This window comes from Podarcis melisellensis (assembly GCF_964234715.1).
Source record: "Podarcis melisellensis genome assembly, chromosome: 2".
Classification (NCBI taxonomy): domain Eukaryota; kingdom Metazoa; phylum Chordata; class Lepidosauria; order Squamata; family Lacertidae; genus Podarcis; species Podarcis melisellensis.
The window spans coordinates 111,381,367-111,398,793 of record NC_138529.1 but is presented as its reverse complement, the minus strand read 5'-3'; the positions used below and the strand labels follow the sequence as shown (position 1 = coordinate 111,398,793).

General features: G+C 48.6%; 2 protein-coding genes across 2 annotated transcripts in view; one reads left to right on the top strand and one right to left on the bottom strand.

Moving 5' to 3' along the window:
* The first annotated feature begins 4,347 nt into the window (after positions 1-4,347).
* Positions 4,348-7,175, top strand: LOC309365251 (thymosin beta-15A homolog). Its single transcript, XM_081903485.1, has 2 exons — positions 4,348-4,510; positions 6,734-7,175. The coding sequence occupies exons 1-2, from the start codon at positions 4,411-4,413 to the stop codon at positions 6,769-6,771; spliced, it is 138 nt and encodes a 45-aa protein (XP_081759611.1). The 5' UTR covers positions 4,348-4,410; the 3' UTR covers positions 6,772-7,175.
* A 3,324-nt stretch (positions 7,176-10,499) lies between these two features.
* LOC309364595 (carnitine O-acetyltransferase-like) overlaps positions 10,500-17,427 on the bottom strand; it is a 38,514-nt gene continuing 31,586 nt past the window's right edge. Inside the window, exons 10-14 of the mRNA XM_081902236.1 lie at positions 17,070-17,192; positions 15,545-15,680; positions 14,213-14,275; positions 12,678-12,815; positions 10,500-11,017 (exon numbers count right to left, since the gene is read on the bottom strand). Of these exons, the coding sequence (XP_081758362.1) occupies positions 10,790-11,017; positions 12,678-12,815; positions 14,213-14,275; positions 15,545-15,680; positions 17,070-17,192 (688 nt within the window). The 3' untranslated portion in view covers positions 10,500-10,789. The remainder of the gene's footprint in view (positions 11,018-12,677; positions 12,816-14,212; positions 14,276-15,544; positions 15,681-17,069; positions 17,193-17,427) is intronic.

Here is a 17,427-nt window from a genome sequence, read left to right as displayed (position 1 = left end):
ACTTTTCGAATAATTACCTGAAACTTTTCGAATAATTACCTGTAAATAAATTAAATTCAAAATGTGAAATCATTACTGTATGCTGATATGGAAAATAATAATCAAAGTCCTGGCTTCAGAGCTCCCACATTCTGCCACTGGTTGGCGCTCAAAGCAGCAGTTGCAAAAGCACACAATTAATACAGTTTACCTTTTTACCTTGGGTTAAGTACTTAATTCGTTCCGAAGGTCCGTTCTTAACCTGAAACTCTTCTTAACCTGAAGCACCACTTTAGCTAATGAGGCCTCCTGCTGCCGCCGTAGCACGATTTCTGTTCTCATCCTGAAGCAAAGTTCTTAACCCAAGGTAATATTTCTGAGTTAGCGGAGTCTGTAACCTGAAGCGTATGTAACCTAAAGCATCTGTAACCCGAGGTAGTATTGTACCTGGCAGTCAGAAATGGGCCCCTTGTCACAATTTCAAAACTCGCCCATCTATCCCGCCCTAAAAATTAATCAATTCGTTGGCTGGGGGGGAGTCAGCAGACATCTGACAGGTGTTGCTAGGAAGAACACCAGCCATCGAGACAGGCCGGCCTCGCAAGGCTGTTGTAAGAATTACTGCAACAACGATTCAATGCAGGTGGAGCGCTAACAGCACGGACAAACATGTCCTGTTTACTCAGTGGTCACTTGGGGCTTACTTTCGAGTAAGTGTGGCCAGTGGCGTAGCGTGGGGGTGCAGGGGGGGCCGGCTGCACCGGGCGCAACATCTGGGGGTTAGGGTTAGGGGGCGCAAATCCACGGGTTAGGGGGTGCAAATTACTTGCCTTGCCCCGGGTGCTGACAACCCACGCTACGCCACTGAGTGTGGCAGGGTCGAGGAACCAAGCAAGGTTACGGGAAAGCTCAGCCGTGCTGTCATTTCGATCAGATGACAATCCATTTGGCGGCGGAGAGGGATCACTCAGAGGACACGCATCGGGGGCTACCTGGAACAGTTCACGTGTCTGGGCAAAGGCGACTTTCCCGGGCGGGAGAGGCGCTGTCACCATTCCGTTGCCCGGGGGCACCATGCACGACAGCGCGCATCGAGCCGTCGGGGTGATTTCCTGGGGGCGACAGAGGGGCGCCACATCCTCGCTACTGGACCTAGAGTGGGCTGGCAGGGACTGGAAGGCAAAGACCTCCGAGGGAAGGTTTCTCATTGGGTTGGGGGTTGGACTAGATGACTCCTGGTGTCCCCTTTCAACGCTAGGGTTGGGCATTCAGAAAAACCCCACCTGCCTTATCGGCCCCGCTTCCTGGCGGCCACGTGCTGCCTCTGCCAGCTCGGGCATGCCCTCCCCAGGAGCGGGGGGGGGGGAGGAGGCGGGCCCGCCCCGTCCAACCCTGGGGCGCGTAGTTTTCTCCGCCGCGGCCGCCGCAGCCCAGCCAAGCTCGGGGACTACACTTCCCGGCGTGCCGCGCGGCTCGACGCCAGCTATAAAAGGCCGCCCCGGACACGTTGCCTTCGGAGAGCGCGGTGCGGATCAGTTCGAGGGCTGCAGACAGTTGAAGGTAGCGCGGAGAAAGAGGGGCGGTGGCCGGAGCTTTGTGTCCGGGGCTGTGGGGCTGTGCCGTCGAGGGGCGCGTGGCGGGGGGGTTGCAAAGCCCGGGGAGGGGCCTCTCCTTGCTTTGATCTCCCTGGGCGCGGCGCTGGGTGGGATCCCTTGGGGCGGGCGCGTTATGGCGAGGGAGGGGGGCGGCATGCACACGCTTCCGAAATGCTTGTCCGACGTTGACCTGGATGCACGGGGGATTAAGCATTTCCCTTGCTCCTGCGAGGTGCAGGATCCTGTGGGTGTGTCCGGTGAATATGGTGCATGCCTGTTTTGCAGTTTGGGTTGGGATCACATCGCGGTAAGCGATGGTTTGGGGGCCATCGAGCACTTGTGCTGCTTGTTTGGAGGGAGAGAAGCACGAGCTTGCATTCAGACGACCGGACTGACTCGCATCAGCCGTCGGGCAACGGGAGCAGCCAGGGAGGAGGAACAGTGCAGAACTTTCGAACAACATGCACCTTGAACAATAGGTTTTTTTTAGGGGGAAAACAACCTCTGCAGTATGTTGCTCCCAGCCTGATAACGCTTGTAATAGTATGATGACTTAACTATGTCAATAGTGAGGGGAGAGATATTGTGTTGCACAGTACATAATGGCTTTTTCCACCTGCCTTGCCCCACCCTCCAGATCTGGGAGCCTTCACAGAATCATAGGGTTGGAAGGGAACCCAGCGGTCATCTATTCCAACCCTCTGCAATGCAGGTATCTCAACTGAAGCGTCCATGACAGGTGGCCACACAACTCTGCTTTAAAACCTCCTAGGAGAGGTCTACAACCTCCCAGAGAGTCTGTTCCACTAGCAAACAGCTCTTACTGTCGGAAAGTTCTGATGTCCTTTCTTGTCACTTGAAGCCCTTGGTTCGAGTCCTGTCCTCCAGAGCAGGAAAAAGAGAGCCGTTTCCAGTGGAAAAAAACTGAGGGGGGAGAGACTCTGTTTGCCTTTGAGGGTGTTTGATTTCACCTGCGCGCTGCCCCTCCTTCAAAAGGGAGTTGCTACCTTGGCAGGGCATTGAATTTATGTGTATTTTATCGAGCTCAATAGAACGAAATATGAGTCACAGGGGCACGGAGAGTGTGTGTATTGACTTAACAGTACTTAGTCTTAATTAATTATAACATTGCTTTATAGATTATAAATGCTGTATCAATTTGTTCATCGCATATGTTCTATTGCGTTTTATCATGCTGGTTATTTGTAAGCCACTCTGGGATTCCTTTGAATGAAAAACATCAAATAAAAAAACATTTTTGGCAGCAGGAGCAACAAAGGCACAAGGCTATTGAATATAGGGGCTTTGTGGACCAGCTGCAGCCTCCCCGTCTCACACTGTGGCTGGCAAAAAACCAGCTGCACCAATATAAGATGGGGGGACACACCTTACAGTACGCATGAAAAGGATCTAGGGTTTTAGTGGACCACAAGCTTAACATGTGTCAGCAGTGTGATGCAGCAGCAAAAAAAGCGAATGCTATTCTAGGCTGTGTCAACAGAAGTATAATTTCCAGATCAAGGGAAGTAATAGTGCTGCTCTATTCTGCCTTGGTCAGACCACACCTGGAATGCTGTGTCCAGTTCTGGGCGCCACAATTTAAAAAGGATGTTGACAAGCTGGAACATGTGCAGAGGAGGGCAGCCAAGATGATCAAGTGAGGAACAGTTGAAGGAGCAGTTTATGTTTAGCCTGAGGGTAGAAGGGGAGATTGAGAGGAGATTGGACACCCATCTTCAAATACCTTAAGGGCTGTCATGTGGAAGAGGGAACAAGCTTGTTTTCTCCTGCTCTGGGTGGTAGGACTCGAAGCAGTGGCTCCAAGCGCCATGAAAGGAGATTCCTAAACATCAGGAAGAACTTTCTGACAGCGAGAGTTGCTTGACCGTGGAACGGACTCCCTTGGGCTCTCGTTCCTTGGAGGTTTTTAAGCAGATGTTGAATGGTCTTCTGTTCGATCTAGTTGAGATTTGTCCCTGCGAGGAGTTGGACTAGATGACTCTTCCAACTCTACAATTCTATGATTTCAAATAATGTTGGACGTTTTATGCCCTTTAAGAACAAATGTGCCAGGTGTTCATGTCTTATCTAAATGGCGAGTGCCAAGCCCAGGGGCCAGCAAACTTTTTCAGCAGGGGGCTGGACCACTCTCCCTCAGACCTTGGGGGGGGGGGCAGACTAGATTTTGAAAAGGAAAAATGAACGAATTCCTATGCCCCACAAATAACCCAGAGATGCATTTTAAATACAGTGGTACCTCAGGTTACATATGCTTCAGGTTACAGACTCCGCTAACCCAGAAATAGTACCTCAGGCTAAGAACTTTGCTTCAGGATGAGAACACAAATTGCGCGGCGGCAGCGGGAGGCCCCATTAGCTAAAGTGGTGCTTCAGGTTGAGAACAGTTTCAGGTTAAGAACGGACCTCTGGAACAAATTAAGTTCTTAACCCGAGGTACCACTTTAAAGGCACACATTCTACTCATGTAAAAACACCAGGCAGACCCCACAAATAACCCAGAGATGCTTTTTAAATAAAAGGACACATTCTACTCATGTAAAAACACTCTGATTCCTGGACCATCTGCGAGCCGGATTTAGAAGGGGATTGGGCCAGATCCGGCCCCCGGGCCTTAGTTTGTCTACCCATGCCCAAGCCTTTGACCCGGGTGAAATAAAGCCTACTTTCTAAGTAAGTGTGTGTGTGTGTGTAATGGGGGGTTGCCTTTTTCTCTGCCATTTGGGTGCTGCCTCTCCGCCCACCCCACCCTTAACGGAAGTGTCTGTGCTTTCTTGCAGTTCTCAAGTTGTTGTCGTCTCGCTTCCTTGTGGCCAAGATGTGTGACAAACCCGACCTCTCCGAAGTGGAGAAGTTTGATAAGAAGAAGCTGAAGAAAACCAACACGGAGGAGAAGAACACGCTTCCTTCGCAGGAGAGTAAGTGTTTCCTGGGACGGAGCGTTCCCTGCGGGCGTAACTGGTTTCCCTACAGCCGGGAGGAAAAAAGAAACTAACAATCAGTTTGCAGGCGGAAGCTCTGCAAGGGCAAACTTGACCCACGATGGCTTGGTGGGGCAGCTGGTTGCAGCTTCAAACAAGGGCCCACGCAGCTCGCCCAATTCACTGGCATCTCTGGGGGGTGGGGGGCAAGAGATGTCCCTGCCTGGAACCACAGAGAGTGTAGGCAATACTGAACAGGGTCTGACCGGAGTCTGGTGCTGCTGGGAAAGCCCAGGGCAGACTGGTGCTGCTTGGGAGTCCCACAGAAGCGCCTTGGCTGCCTGACCCCTGGCCGGGCTTGTTCTGCCTTCAGCAGCCCCACCCCAGGGATTGGCGCTCCAGATAAAACTGGATTCCTCTTTCCTCTACTTCTGGTTCCTGGTAAGGAAGGAGGAGTACCCTGTGGCAGCAGAGGGGCTGCTGCTGCTGCATTCTGTCGACATCATCCGACAGGAATCTGGCTGCTGAGGAGGAGCTGAGCATGTCTGGGCATCTCAGCGCCCCACCTGAAAAAAAGTTTCTGCACTTTGTGGCTGGCTGAGTGAGGCCTCCATGCCCCCAAAGACCCACTTTTTATTAGTAGTAGTATTTTAAAAAAATAATTTCAGGTATTCGAAATAAGTGATGAAAGAAAATTGGTGGGGCGGGGGAGTACAAACAGTACAATAAGAAATGTATAGTATAATCCAGGGGTCAGCAGACTTTTTCAGCAGGGGGCCAGTCCACTGTCCCTCAGACCTTGTTGGGGGCTGGACTATACTGTATTTTGAATATATATATATATATATATATATATATATATATATATATATATGAACGAATTCCTATGCCCCACAAATACCGTATTTTTTGCTCTATAAGACTCTCTTTTCCCTCCTAAAAAGTATGGGGAAATGTGTGTGCGTCTTATGGAGTGAATGCAGGCTGCGCAGCTATCTCAGAAGCCAGAACAGCAAGAGGGATCGCTGCTTTCGCTGTGCAGGGATCCCTCTTGTTCTGCCTTCTGAGATTCAGAATATTTTTTTTTTATTGTTTTCCTCCTCCAAAAACTAGGTGCGTCTTATGGTCTGGTGTGTCTTACAGAGCGAAAAATACGATGACCCAGAGATGCATTTTAAATAATAGCACACATTCTACTCATGTAAAAACACCAGGCAGGCCCCACAAATAACCCAGAGATGCATTTTAAATAAAAGGGAACATTCTACTCATGTAAAAACACGCTGATTCCTGGACTGTCCGTGGGCCGGATTTAGAAGGCAATTGGGCCGGATCCGGCCCCTGGGCCTTAGTTTGTCTACCCATGGTATAACCCATTGTGTAGAATCAGTTACATTTCAATACATTATTATATAATATTGTCCTAATACACGATTATTAGCAACATACTATATGCTGTATAAGCTCGTACCAAATGTCAATATATTCATCTAAAGTCTAAATCTATAAGCAATCCGTTCATATCGTTAGAAACACAGGCACAGTATATAAACTGCAGTTGCGATATAAAGGACTGGTATTTGGACTGGAGCATAATTGGAATTAATAAGATTTTGGAATGCAGAAACAAAGAAAATCATCAAGCCATTAATACCGGCATGTGGGGAGACACCTAAATTGTATAATTTGGCATCTCAGTGATTAGTATTATTAATTTGGCATTGTTATAATGAGGCTATTGGCTTGTTGTAATTGAAAACTAATAAAGATTATTATCAGGGTTAATAATCTAGATTACGGTCACCCCAATGCCTGGGTGCCATTTCCCCCACCCAGTGGAGTTATTATTCATTTCATTTCATTTCCGTACTGCTTTATAATTTAAAGAAAAAAAATTGCCCAACTGTTGGCAACTCATTAAAACATTGAATAAAAAATCCAAACAAATTCAAGCTTCTCCAAATGACATTTTTCTTTACCCATATTCATTTACCCACTTAACTTACAAAGCTGCCCCATAGCAGAAGTACTCTAGGAAGACAGTGTGGTATAGTGGTTATCGAGGGGGAGATCAGGGTTCAAGTCCCCACTCAGTCATGCAGCTCACTGCCTCTTAAGGGATCTCCATGTGGTTGCAATTGGACCCATTCCAGTCGCAAAACACGCCTGGGTAATGTTTAACACTTGCCAGAGCACTAATAGTTCCTATTTCTCTTTCAGCCATCGAACAGGAGAAGGAATCTGCGAAGTGCTCATAGAGAAGGCCTCTACGTATGGAAACATCCACGTTCTTCCTCCCTTTTTTTAATTGAGTGAGGTGTTTTTGTAATATGATGTCTGTTGTGTATATTGAGCAATGCACCCTCCTCTTTAGCTGCTTTGGGGGGCCTTGAAGACCTGCCCCCTCCTCCCCATTTCTTCCTCTGGGCCGCTTCCTGTTTGGGGGCTGCCAAAAGGGGTGGGCAAAGGATGCCAAGAAAGAAAAGAGTTCTGGGGCTCATGCCCCCCCCCCGCGAATCCCTCTCCTTCCTCTCCCCACACGCAGCAGCTCCACAAAGTGCCACTGCCTCAAATCTCTTTCAGCAGCTTTCCTCGATTTGTTTTTCCTACAAATGAAATGGAGAAATACCTGTGAAAAATAAACGAACACGAACTCCTTCAAGGTTGTCTTTTGTGTCTTTGTCAGAACTGCGGAGACCTGTTGCTGTTTCCTCCCTTGTGGATTGCATACCCTCAAAAGTCTCCTGGTTTTCCAGGGACAGTCCTGGAATTACAGAAGCCATCCCGGTTTCTGATTTGATCCCACAATGTCCCGGTTTTCCTTTTTCCTCCACCTCTTAAAGGGTAAAGGGACCCCTGACCATTAGGTCCAGTCGTGGCAGACTCTGGGGTTGCGGCGCTCATCTCGCTTTACTGGCCGAGGGAGCCGGCGTACAGCTTCCGGGTCATGTGGCCAACATGCTCTGGCGAACCAGAGCAGCGCACGGAAACGCCGTTTACCTTCCCGCCTGAGCGGTACCCATTTATCTACTTGCACTTTGACGTGCTTTCGAACTGCTAGGTTGGCAGGAGCTGGGACAGAGCAACGGGAGCTCACCCCATTGTGGGGATTCGAACCACCAACCTTCTGATTGACAAGTCCTAGGCTCTGTGGTTTAACCCACAGCGCCACCCGCGTCCCTCCCTTGTGGATTGCATACCCTCAAAAGTCTCCAGGTTTTCCAGGGACAGTCCTGGAATTACAGAAGCCATCCCGGTTTCCGATTTGATCCCAGAATGTCCCGGTTTTCCTTTTTCCTTCACATCTTACAGAAGAATTAAAAGTGGTGTGTGTGTGAGTGAGAGAGAGAGAGCGCGCGCGATTGGGTATGAAAACAGTCCTGTTTATACTGAAAATAAAAACCAAATGAAGGAAACATTGAAGCTGGCATACAAAGCCCTTCCTATAATTTTGAAGGAAGATTTCGCCAATCCACTTGAAATTCTTTCATTGCAGTGCTTCATATGTTACAACAATGGCGGATTTTTGCATTTCCATTGCAGGCTGACTATGCATGGCTTTTACATTTGAAGGACAACTGTGGGCTGCTTCACATTTGTGTCCCATCAGGCAAAAAGGCAGGAAATAAATGAATCAATAACACTTGATCACTCTACACTGATCTGTTTTTACACATGCATGTTCATCCCTGGATGAGTGCATCCTCACCACAGAATATGTGCCATGCCTTACATCGCGTTAAGGACAAAAAAATAAAGGTGGGGGGAAGCTATCCAAATGTGCAAAAAAAGATTAAAATAGGTATTTTTGACTTGCTTTGGAGACACAGAAATCTGCCTTTTGCTGTGATGTGCAAAGTTGCAGTAAGCAGACAGCAAAACGGCTGCAAACAGAATACTTGGGACATGTTCGTCCCCATTCCTAATTAAGATCAAAGTATAACCCTATAAGGTAAAAACGAAAAAGGTTAATTCTTGGATGGTTAATTCCAGTAAAAGGCAACTATGGGGTTGCGCCGCTCATCTCGCTTTCAGGCCGAGGGAACCGGCGTTGGTCCACAGACAGCTTTCCAGGTCATGTGGCCAGCAGGACTAGACTACTTCTGGTGCAACGGGACACCGTGATGGAAACCGGAGTGCACAGAAATGCCATTCACCTGCCTGATGCAGCGGTACCTATTTATCTACTTGCACTGGCGTTCTTTCACACTGCTAGGTTGGCAGGAGCTGGGACCGAGCAATGGGAATCATAGAATCATAGAGTTGGAAGAGACCACAAGGGCCATGGAGTCCAACCCCCTGCCAAGCAGGAAACACCATCAGAGCACTCCTGACATACGGGTTGTCAAGCCTCTGCTTAAAGACCTCCAAAGAAGGAGACCACCACGCTCCTTGGCAGCAAATTCCACTGTCGAACAGGTCTTATTGTCAGGAAGTTCTTCCTAATGTTTAGGTGGAATCTTCTTTCTTGTAGTTTGGATCCATTGCTCCTTGTCCGCTTCTCTGGAGCAGCAGAAAACAACCTTTCTCCCTCCTCTATGTTACATCCTTTTATAGCTCACCCCATCGCGGGGATTCAAACCACCAACCTGATCGGCAAGCCCAAGAGGCTCAATGGTTTAGACCACAGCACCACCCTGTAATCCTATACAGTGGTACCTCGGGTTAAGAACTTAATTCATTCCAGAGGTCTGTTCTTAACCTGAAATGGTTCTTAACCTGAGGTACCACATTCACTAGTGGGGCCTCCTGCTGCCACTGGCGTGCGATTTCCCTTCTTATCCTGGGGCAAAGTTTTTAACCTGAAGCAACCACTTCCTGGTTAGTGGAGTTTGTAACCCGAAGCGTCTGTAACCTGATGTACCACTGTAATCCACTTTTGACACATAGGCCACATCTGCACTATCCCCTTTTAAGAGAGTCATAGCACATTACACAGCCTTGGGTTTGCTAAGGGTGCTGAAAATAGTTAGGAGACACCCTATTGCCCTCCCGCAGATACAGTTCCCAGAATTCCCTATAAAGAGAGACTTGCGTATTAAACCACTCTAGAAATTTGAGCTCTGAGGAGAGGAATTGGGGGTTGCTCAAGAGTTGCACCACCTTTGTGAAACTTGCTGGTTAACTCTTGCTAAACAGAGAGATGGCACAAGAACTTGCTTGAAGAAAACTGCCCGTTAAGAAGCTGTGAAGAATTACTGTCAGCACGGCAGCTGGTTTCATATTTCGAGAAGACGGAGATACAAAATGTGTTCAGATGACTTGCGTGGCAATAAGCATCCTTTGAGGGTACACTTTTCCCTTGAGAAATCCGGGGCCATGTTCCCATTACAGAGATAGGAAAACGGGCCCAGAGAGGAGGGACTTGCCCTGTGAACATAGCTGTCAACCGTCCCTTATTTGGTGGGAAACTCTGTTATCCCAGCGCTGTGTCCCGCTGCTGTCCCTTATTGATGATGTCCCTTAAATTTCCCGGGTTTCAAAGGAAGCAGCTCCTCTCCCTCCCTCCCTGCCGGCCAGGGAGGAGGGAGGCTCCAGCTGTGTTGCTTGGCTGCGTTGCTCACCCAATAAGGAGTCTAAGAATGACTGGGGGGTGGAGCTTGCATGCCTTTTGCCGATCAAATCGGCCGCGTTGCCTGGGGACTCGCCTTTGCTCAGCGCTTCCCAGCGGAGAGGTGACGGTGGTTTTCCTTGCTGCATCCCCTTTGCCGGGTTGCTGTGCTGTGGGAACCACCGCTTGAGGCTTCGTTTGGCTGCTGGCTGGGCTTTCTGCCTTTGGCTCGGAGGGGCTCAGAAGTTGAACATACCTGTGCTCTGAAAATCCCTTATTTTGGCTGCTGATCCCTTACTTTCAAATCTGTAAGTGGACAGCTATGCCTGTGAGCCTACAGACAGTTGATCCATTTCTTCAACACTGTTGAACCGCACCATGCATGTGTGTCCGCCATGTTCTTTTTCATTCCTCCCCAAACATGAAAGACAAGCATTTTCCTGAAAGAATCATTTATTTCATTATTCCACGTGGAAATAAATTAGATTTGGCTTCGGATTAAGACTGTGTAGGAAAAAAAGCTGCTTCCCCCCCTCTGGAGTGTTACAAAGGGCATTCTGGATAAGAAAAGGCTAGAGGATAACAAGCTTTGGCATAAAGGCGTAGTAGAGCACAGATTTTGGGCCTGAGGTGTTTGGAATGATGGGTGGTAAGCGTTGGCCTGAGGCAGAGAGGATCTTCTCTCAGGTCCAAGGTGAGGAAACGTCGAGATATGGAGTGTCTTCTCAAGGTTGCCTTTGATCGCTCCCAACTCCCCAGTTCCCCAGCAAAGCTCCCACATCATCCAGGGCCTTCTGGATGCTCCCAGCCAGATGCTCTGCATTGGTCTCCTGGCAACAATTGAAGGCAGTGACAGCAAAGTTAACATGGGTAGGCAGAGGGTTGTAGCAGACAGCATAGCCGTCGGGGACCAGTGGCCCGTAGCACATCACACAATCCGTGCGGGCAGCTACCTGAGGGAGAAAAAATAAAATGTGATCAGCAGATCATCGCCATCCCTTGTTACTTCTTTTTCTTTAAAGTACTGGCTGTTTTTCTACATTAAGATGATGAAGATGAGAATAATAATAATTTATTATTTATACCCCACCCATCTGGCTGGGTTTCCCCAGCCACTCTGGGCGGCTTCCAACAGAACATTAAAATACAATAACCTATTCAACATTAAAAGATTCCCTGAACAAGGCTGCCTTCAGATGTCTTCTAAAAGTCTGGTAGTTGTTGTTCTCTTTGACATCTGGTGAGAGGGCGTTCCACAGGGCAGGTGCCACTACCAAGAAGGCCCTCTGCCTGGTTCCCTATAACTTGGCTACTCACACCGAGGGAACCGCCAGAAGGCCCTCAGCACTGTCCGGGCAGAACGATGGGGGTGGAGACGCTCCTTCAGGTATACTGGACCGAGGAATGACATAAACAACAATATTCCACAAACCACAAAGGAAGTAAAACAAACAAACAAAGGTCTTCACTAGTAAGCACCAGCCTCAATAGCAACACTCCGATTCTGTCTGGTGGAACAAACATGTTTTTTTCCACTTGGTGCAGGAAAAGTCTTGTGTCGGAGGAGCACCAGATTCAAATTCTCACTCAGCCATGAAGCTAACTAGGTGACGTTTGACCACTTCCTCTCAACTGAACCTTCTTCACAATATTGGCTAGAACAAGGGTAGGAAGCGAAGAGAATCTTAAATGTTGCCTCATGCTCCATAAGGAAAAGGTATGACTAAACTGTAATAAGAATTGAGGTGGTGGTGTTGTTTTTTTAAAGGATGTTGCTTGTCAGGCCTCCTGGGAAGAGCATCCCACAATCATGGTGCCATCACTGGCAAGGCCCTGCTCTACACACCCACAGATTCTAAGAATGAAACCCAGAGCAGAATTTTTCCAGAAGGCCTTGGCAACCAAGGAGGTTCACGTGTGAGGAGGCGCTTGAAAAGTCACAACACAAGGGCCACGGCTCCGTGGTATGACACATATTTTTCATGCAAAAGGTCCCAGGTTGAATCCTTAGCCTCTCTGGGTACGGTTGGGACAGAGCCCAGTTTGAAACCTTGGAGGGCCACTGCCAGTCAGTGTAGACCATTGTTTCCCAAACTTGAGCCTCCAGCTGTTTTTGGACTACAACTCCCATCATCCCTAGCTAGCAGGACCAGTGGTCAGGGATGATGGGAACCACTGGACTGTTGACCAATGGTGAATATATACCACTTAAATTATTTTTAAAGGAAATTGCTGTACATAAGTATTTTTATAAATAAATGTCATTGGGACATATAATTAGGGACTCAAAGAAGAAGAAGAGTTTAGATTTGATATCCCGCTTTATCACTACCCGAAGGAGTCTCAAAACGGCTAACATTCTCCTTTCCCTTCCTCCCCCACAACAAACACTCTGTGAGGTGAGTGGGGCTGAGAGACTTCAGAGAAGTGTGACTGGCCCAAGGTCACCCAGCAGCTGCATGTGGAGGAGCGGAGACGCGAACCCGGTTCCCCAGATTACGAATCTACCGCTCTTAACCACTACACCACACTGGCTCTCAGGAGGATGAAAGGAAGACGTAAAGGACTCTGATCATCAGCTACACAGGAATGTGGAGGCCTAGCAAGCTCTACCTGTCCTGTGGAGAGTTTCCAGTGAGACGCCACAGCGTAGGAAGTGTCCATGAAAAGCTCCGGCACCCGGAAGCCATCGGCAATGGCCTCCAGCTTCATTCCCAGCAAATGGCGGTCGATGCCTTGCCCAGCCAGAGCCTGCAAAAGAATCAGAGGACAGAGGATTTCCCAGGGCTCAATGGGAAGCAGACATCGTGATGACGCTGCTCCAAGGCACCCCCCAAAGCTTGCATGCGTTCCGGACGCAGCTAGAGAAGGAATGGTGATCTTGCTTATCCAACAATAGTGTATACTTATATTTCTATAGCTTGATACCTGTGGGCTCTTGTGTTCTTAAAAAAGGAGCCTGGACTTGGGACAAGGCAAACCATGGCTTTCCTCCGCACTTTCCTTGGCGTTGCAATACTTGTGCTCTGTCACTACGGGCTGCTATTGTGCTGTTCGTTCCACCCACCTAAAAACAGCTTCTCCTGCAACCACCACCATGTCATCACAGGGTGTCAAGAGGAGCTTTAAATATATCTAAGATGTCACAGTTGGAGATTCACAACCTACAATCTTTTGGAAAGGGTGCGGAGAAGAAATCAAATCAGAAAAACAGCACAGGCAAAATCATTTAAACGCACTTCCTGTAGCAGTGTGGAGCTGGTCTAAATTCCTTTCCCCCTTGCTCCCACCCACCAAACCCTTTTTGTTCTTTTCAAATACTGTAAGAAGGGATCCAGTCAAAGATTGACTGTTTCATCTAATTACGCCCTAATTGTCACCTGCAGTTCCTCAGGGCTCGGGCCTACACATAACAGGGTTTTCTTTTCTTTCTTAACACACACAAAATCAGGCCTTCTTTCACTCAGTGCCAGATTAGTTCCCAACAAGAAACACACTTTATGTGTTTTTAAAGAAAGAATCCTGTTAAGTTGTGGGTGAACATATCAGACGACACAGCGATTCTTCAAACAGCTCTTGTTTATTCACAGGCCAGGACAGAACTGAACTGAAGGGTTCAGTCAGCCTGCTTATATAGAGCTCCACTACAACGCAACTGTGACAACTTTCTAAAACTATCCAATCACTGAACGTCACTTTCGATCCCTTATTTGCATAACTATCTACAGTATCCCCTGCTGGCCCAGGGTGAGAACTTCAGTACATAACAAATCCTGCCGCCATTTTGTCTTGTAGCAGAATTTTCGACAACGAGCTTCCCATTCGCTACCAACAGGAAGACACAAGTCCAGCAGAACTCCTCACTGAGTCCCTTGTTTGTTGGTTACATTTTTGTAATCTCACTTTTCAGACGATTCGTGTATCCCACTGCCGCTCACATCAATTAGAGAGAGAAAGAGAGAACATGCATGGTGACGGTCTTGCAGGCTAAATAAAAATACAAGTCACACAAAGAAGAGGAAAGGGTCAGGGAAAAAGCAGGGAGGGGAAATTAGTCATTCAAAGTGAGCTGTAAAAGTAGGCAGTAAGTGCTTCCTGTGTCTATTCTTTATGCAACCAAGCGACTCCTGTACAGGGGATTTTGTTACCTGCTCTGTGAGGGTGCTGTGAACCTCGACTGCTTTCTTCAGCAAAGACAATCTTTCCGGAGCCTAGTGTGCAGAAGAGGACGAAATGGATCACAGATGGAGGGCAGGAAGTTCCAAGTCTCTCTCACACAAATAATAATAATAATAAGAAGAAGAAGAAGAAGAAGAAGAAGTGGCATTTGCCTATTGACATTATTATCATTGCAGTGGTACCTCGGGTTAAGAACTTAATTCGTTCTGGAGGTCTGTTCTTAACCTGAAACTGTTCTTAAATCTGAAGCATTACTTTAGCTAATGGGGCCTCCTGCTGCCGCTGCGCCGTCGCTGTGCGATTTCTGTTCTCATCCTGAAGCAAAGTTCTTAACCTGAGGTAATATTTCTGGGTTAGCAGAGTCTGTAACCTGAAGTGTCTGTAACCCAAGGTGCCACTGTATTTATTACTAGGTTATACTCAGAACAGACCCACCCCGAAATTAATGAATGTAACTAAGTTAGGTCCATTCATCTGAACACGTCTACCCTGCATAAAATTTAGTTGAATATACCATCCAATGCATTAGATTTCTTATCCGCCCTTCACCATGAAGTGGCAGGGTGGCTTACAACAATTAAAAAACAACAACACAATTCACAAAATAAATTGTAGTCAAGAGAATAGTCTGGGACCTAAATATATATGTATCTTGGATGTCAAAGGTCAGGGGTGAAGAAGGGCATCCTTTGCAAAACTGCGTACGATTTTACTGTGTTTCTATATTTTGTTGCGAGGCTGCCTGGAGTGGACAGGGTACACATGATATTATTTATTATTATTATTATTATTAGATAATGAAGGTGTCAGATGCACCTCTGGGGGTGGGGATTCCACAACTTAGGGTCTGCCACAGAGAATGCCCTCTTTCCAAGACACCCCAACTCCCCAAATTCAAGGCAGTGGAATCACCTGACAATCCATCTCTCTTTGCAGGGAACTCTGGGCATTGTAGGTCTGTGAGGGGAAGAGGGGTCTCCTAACAACTCTCAGCACCCTTAGCAAACTACACTTCCCATTGGTTCTCTCTCTGAGAGGGCCGGAAGCCATGGCCATTGATGATGTATTATATAAATAGGCCTGAAGTGCACAGTGTTAGTGTGGCCTAGTCTCCCAGGTGCATAGCTGTCAACGTTTCCTTTTCTTTAAGGGAAACTCCCTTATTCCGAATAGGATTCCTCACAAGAAAAGGGAAAAGTTGACAGCTATGCCCAGGTCCTGGTTCAACACTCTAGCCACAACTCATCATATCCAAAGTTACTGCGGTCCACTCTTGTCCTTAGGAAGCAGGCGCTGGATACCTGACAGTCGTCGTCAGCCATAGCTCGGACAAAGGCCAGTGCAGCAGAGGTAGTGGAGCGAATGGTCTCCGTCCGGCCACGGTGGAAGCGACGGAGTGAGGCCGACTCGGCGGTTGCGCACAGCTCCCCATGTGCCCTAAGGGAGGCACAGCAGTCAGGCACAACGACACAAACACACAGCCCTTCTGCGCAATGCACACAACCTGCCCTTCCTCAAATGAGCAATCCCACATACTGTGCTTTTCGCTCCATAAGATGCACTTTTTCCCTCCTAAAAATTAAGGGGAAATGTGTGTGCGTCTTATGGAGCGAATGCAGGGGGGAGGCAGGCAGGAAAAGCCCCCAAGAGCCACGCACAAGCTCCGCGAGGCTCTTCCCCAGGACGGAGAAGGGACTGACACGGCCAGTCAGTCCCTTCTTCCTCCTCGTAGAAAAGCTCGCAGGAGCCGCACGCTCCTTAAAGGGTGCGTGGCTCCCGTGGGCTTTTGCAGGAGAGAGGCTGTGCACGGCTAAGGAAGCCGAGACAGCGAGCGGGATCCATCCTGCTCGCTCTCTTGGCCTCTGCCATAGCCGCGCGCACCCTCTCCGACGGCTAAGGAAGCGAGCGGGGTCTCAGCTTCCTTAGCCGCACACAGCCTCTCCCGGCCAGAGAGGCTGCGCGTGGCTATGGCAGAGGCCAAGAGACTGAGCGGGATGGATCCCGCTCGCTGTCTTGGCTTCTTTGCTCTTTGGGGCTGGGGGGGGGGGGGGGACTCAGGCTGCCCGGGTTTCCCTGGCAGCCCTGAGAAGCTCTGGGAGAAGCGGACAGGCTTCATAATTTTTTTCTTGATTTCCCCCTCTAAAAACTAGGTGTGTCTTATGGTCCGGTGCGCCTTATGGAGTGAAAAATACGGTACACAAAAGCACATTATTCCCTTTAGCCTTAACTGGTCTGATGCCAGCTTGCACCTCTTCCTGGAAAAACAGGACAGCACCTTCCATTTAACATTCCCTAAAGCTGGTTTCACTCCTGGATAGCTCAAGTCGGTCTGAGCATGGTGCTGATCACGCCAAGCTTGCAGGATCGATCCCTGTTTGAGAAAGCTAGTTGGGACTAGATGAACCTCAAGGGTCCCTTTCCAGCTCTACAATACTATAATTCTACCTGTCAAGGGACACGGGTGGCACTGTGGGTTAAACCACAGAGCCTAGGCCTTGCCGATCAGAAGGTCAGCGGTTCGAATCCCCGTGACAGGGTGAGCTCCCGTTGCTCGGTCCCTGCTCCTGCCAACCTAGCAGTTCGAAAGCACATCAAAGTGCAAGTAGATAAATAGGGACCACTCTGGCGGGAATAGGGACCACGTTTACGTGCACTCCTCTGGTTCGCCAGAAGTGGCTTAGTCATGCTGGCCACATGACCCAGAAGCTGTATGCCGGCTCCCTCGGCCAATAAAGCGAGATGAGTGCCGCAACCCCAGAGTCGGTCACGACTGGACCTAATGGTCAGGGGTCCCTGTACCTTTACCTGTCAAGGCAGTCACCTCACCTGTAATAGGCTAGCTGCAGTGCCACCTGCAGGACAGAGTCTGGGCTCAGCCTTAGGCGTTTGAGAAGCTCCTTGCCAAACCCGCAGTAAGTGAAACAGCTGATGTCCAGGTCGGTGATGAGTCTGTGATAAAAGAGAAAAGGGAGGCAGACTGATTAGCCAACAACCCTCAGCTGCAGCTTACAGCCTGCCTGCCTGACCACACACCCCCTTGCTATGCCACACACCCCCTTGCTATGTACCTTATCCTACCATCTTCCAAGGCCAGCTTAAATGCCACAGTGCAGCATGGTAGAATCTTCACCCAGTGCAAAATTCTGCCACTAGTATTCTGCGTCAATTGTGCTGTTTCTGCACC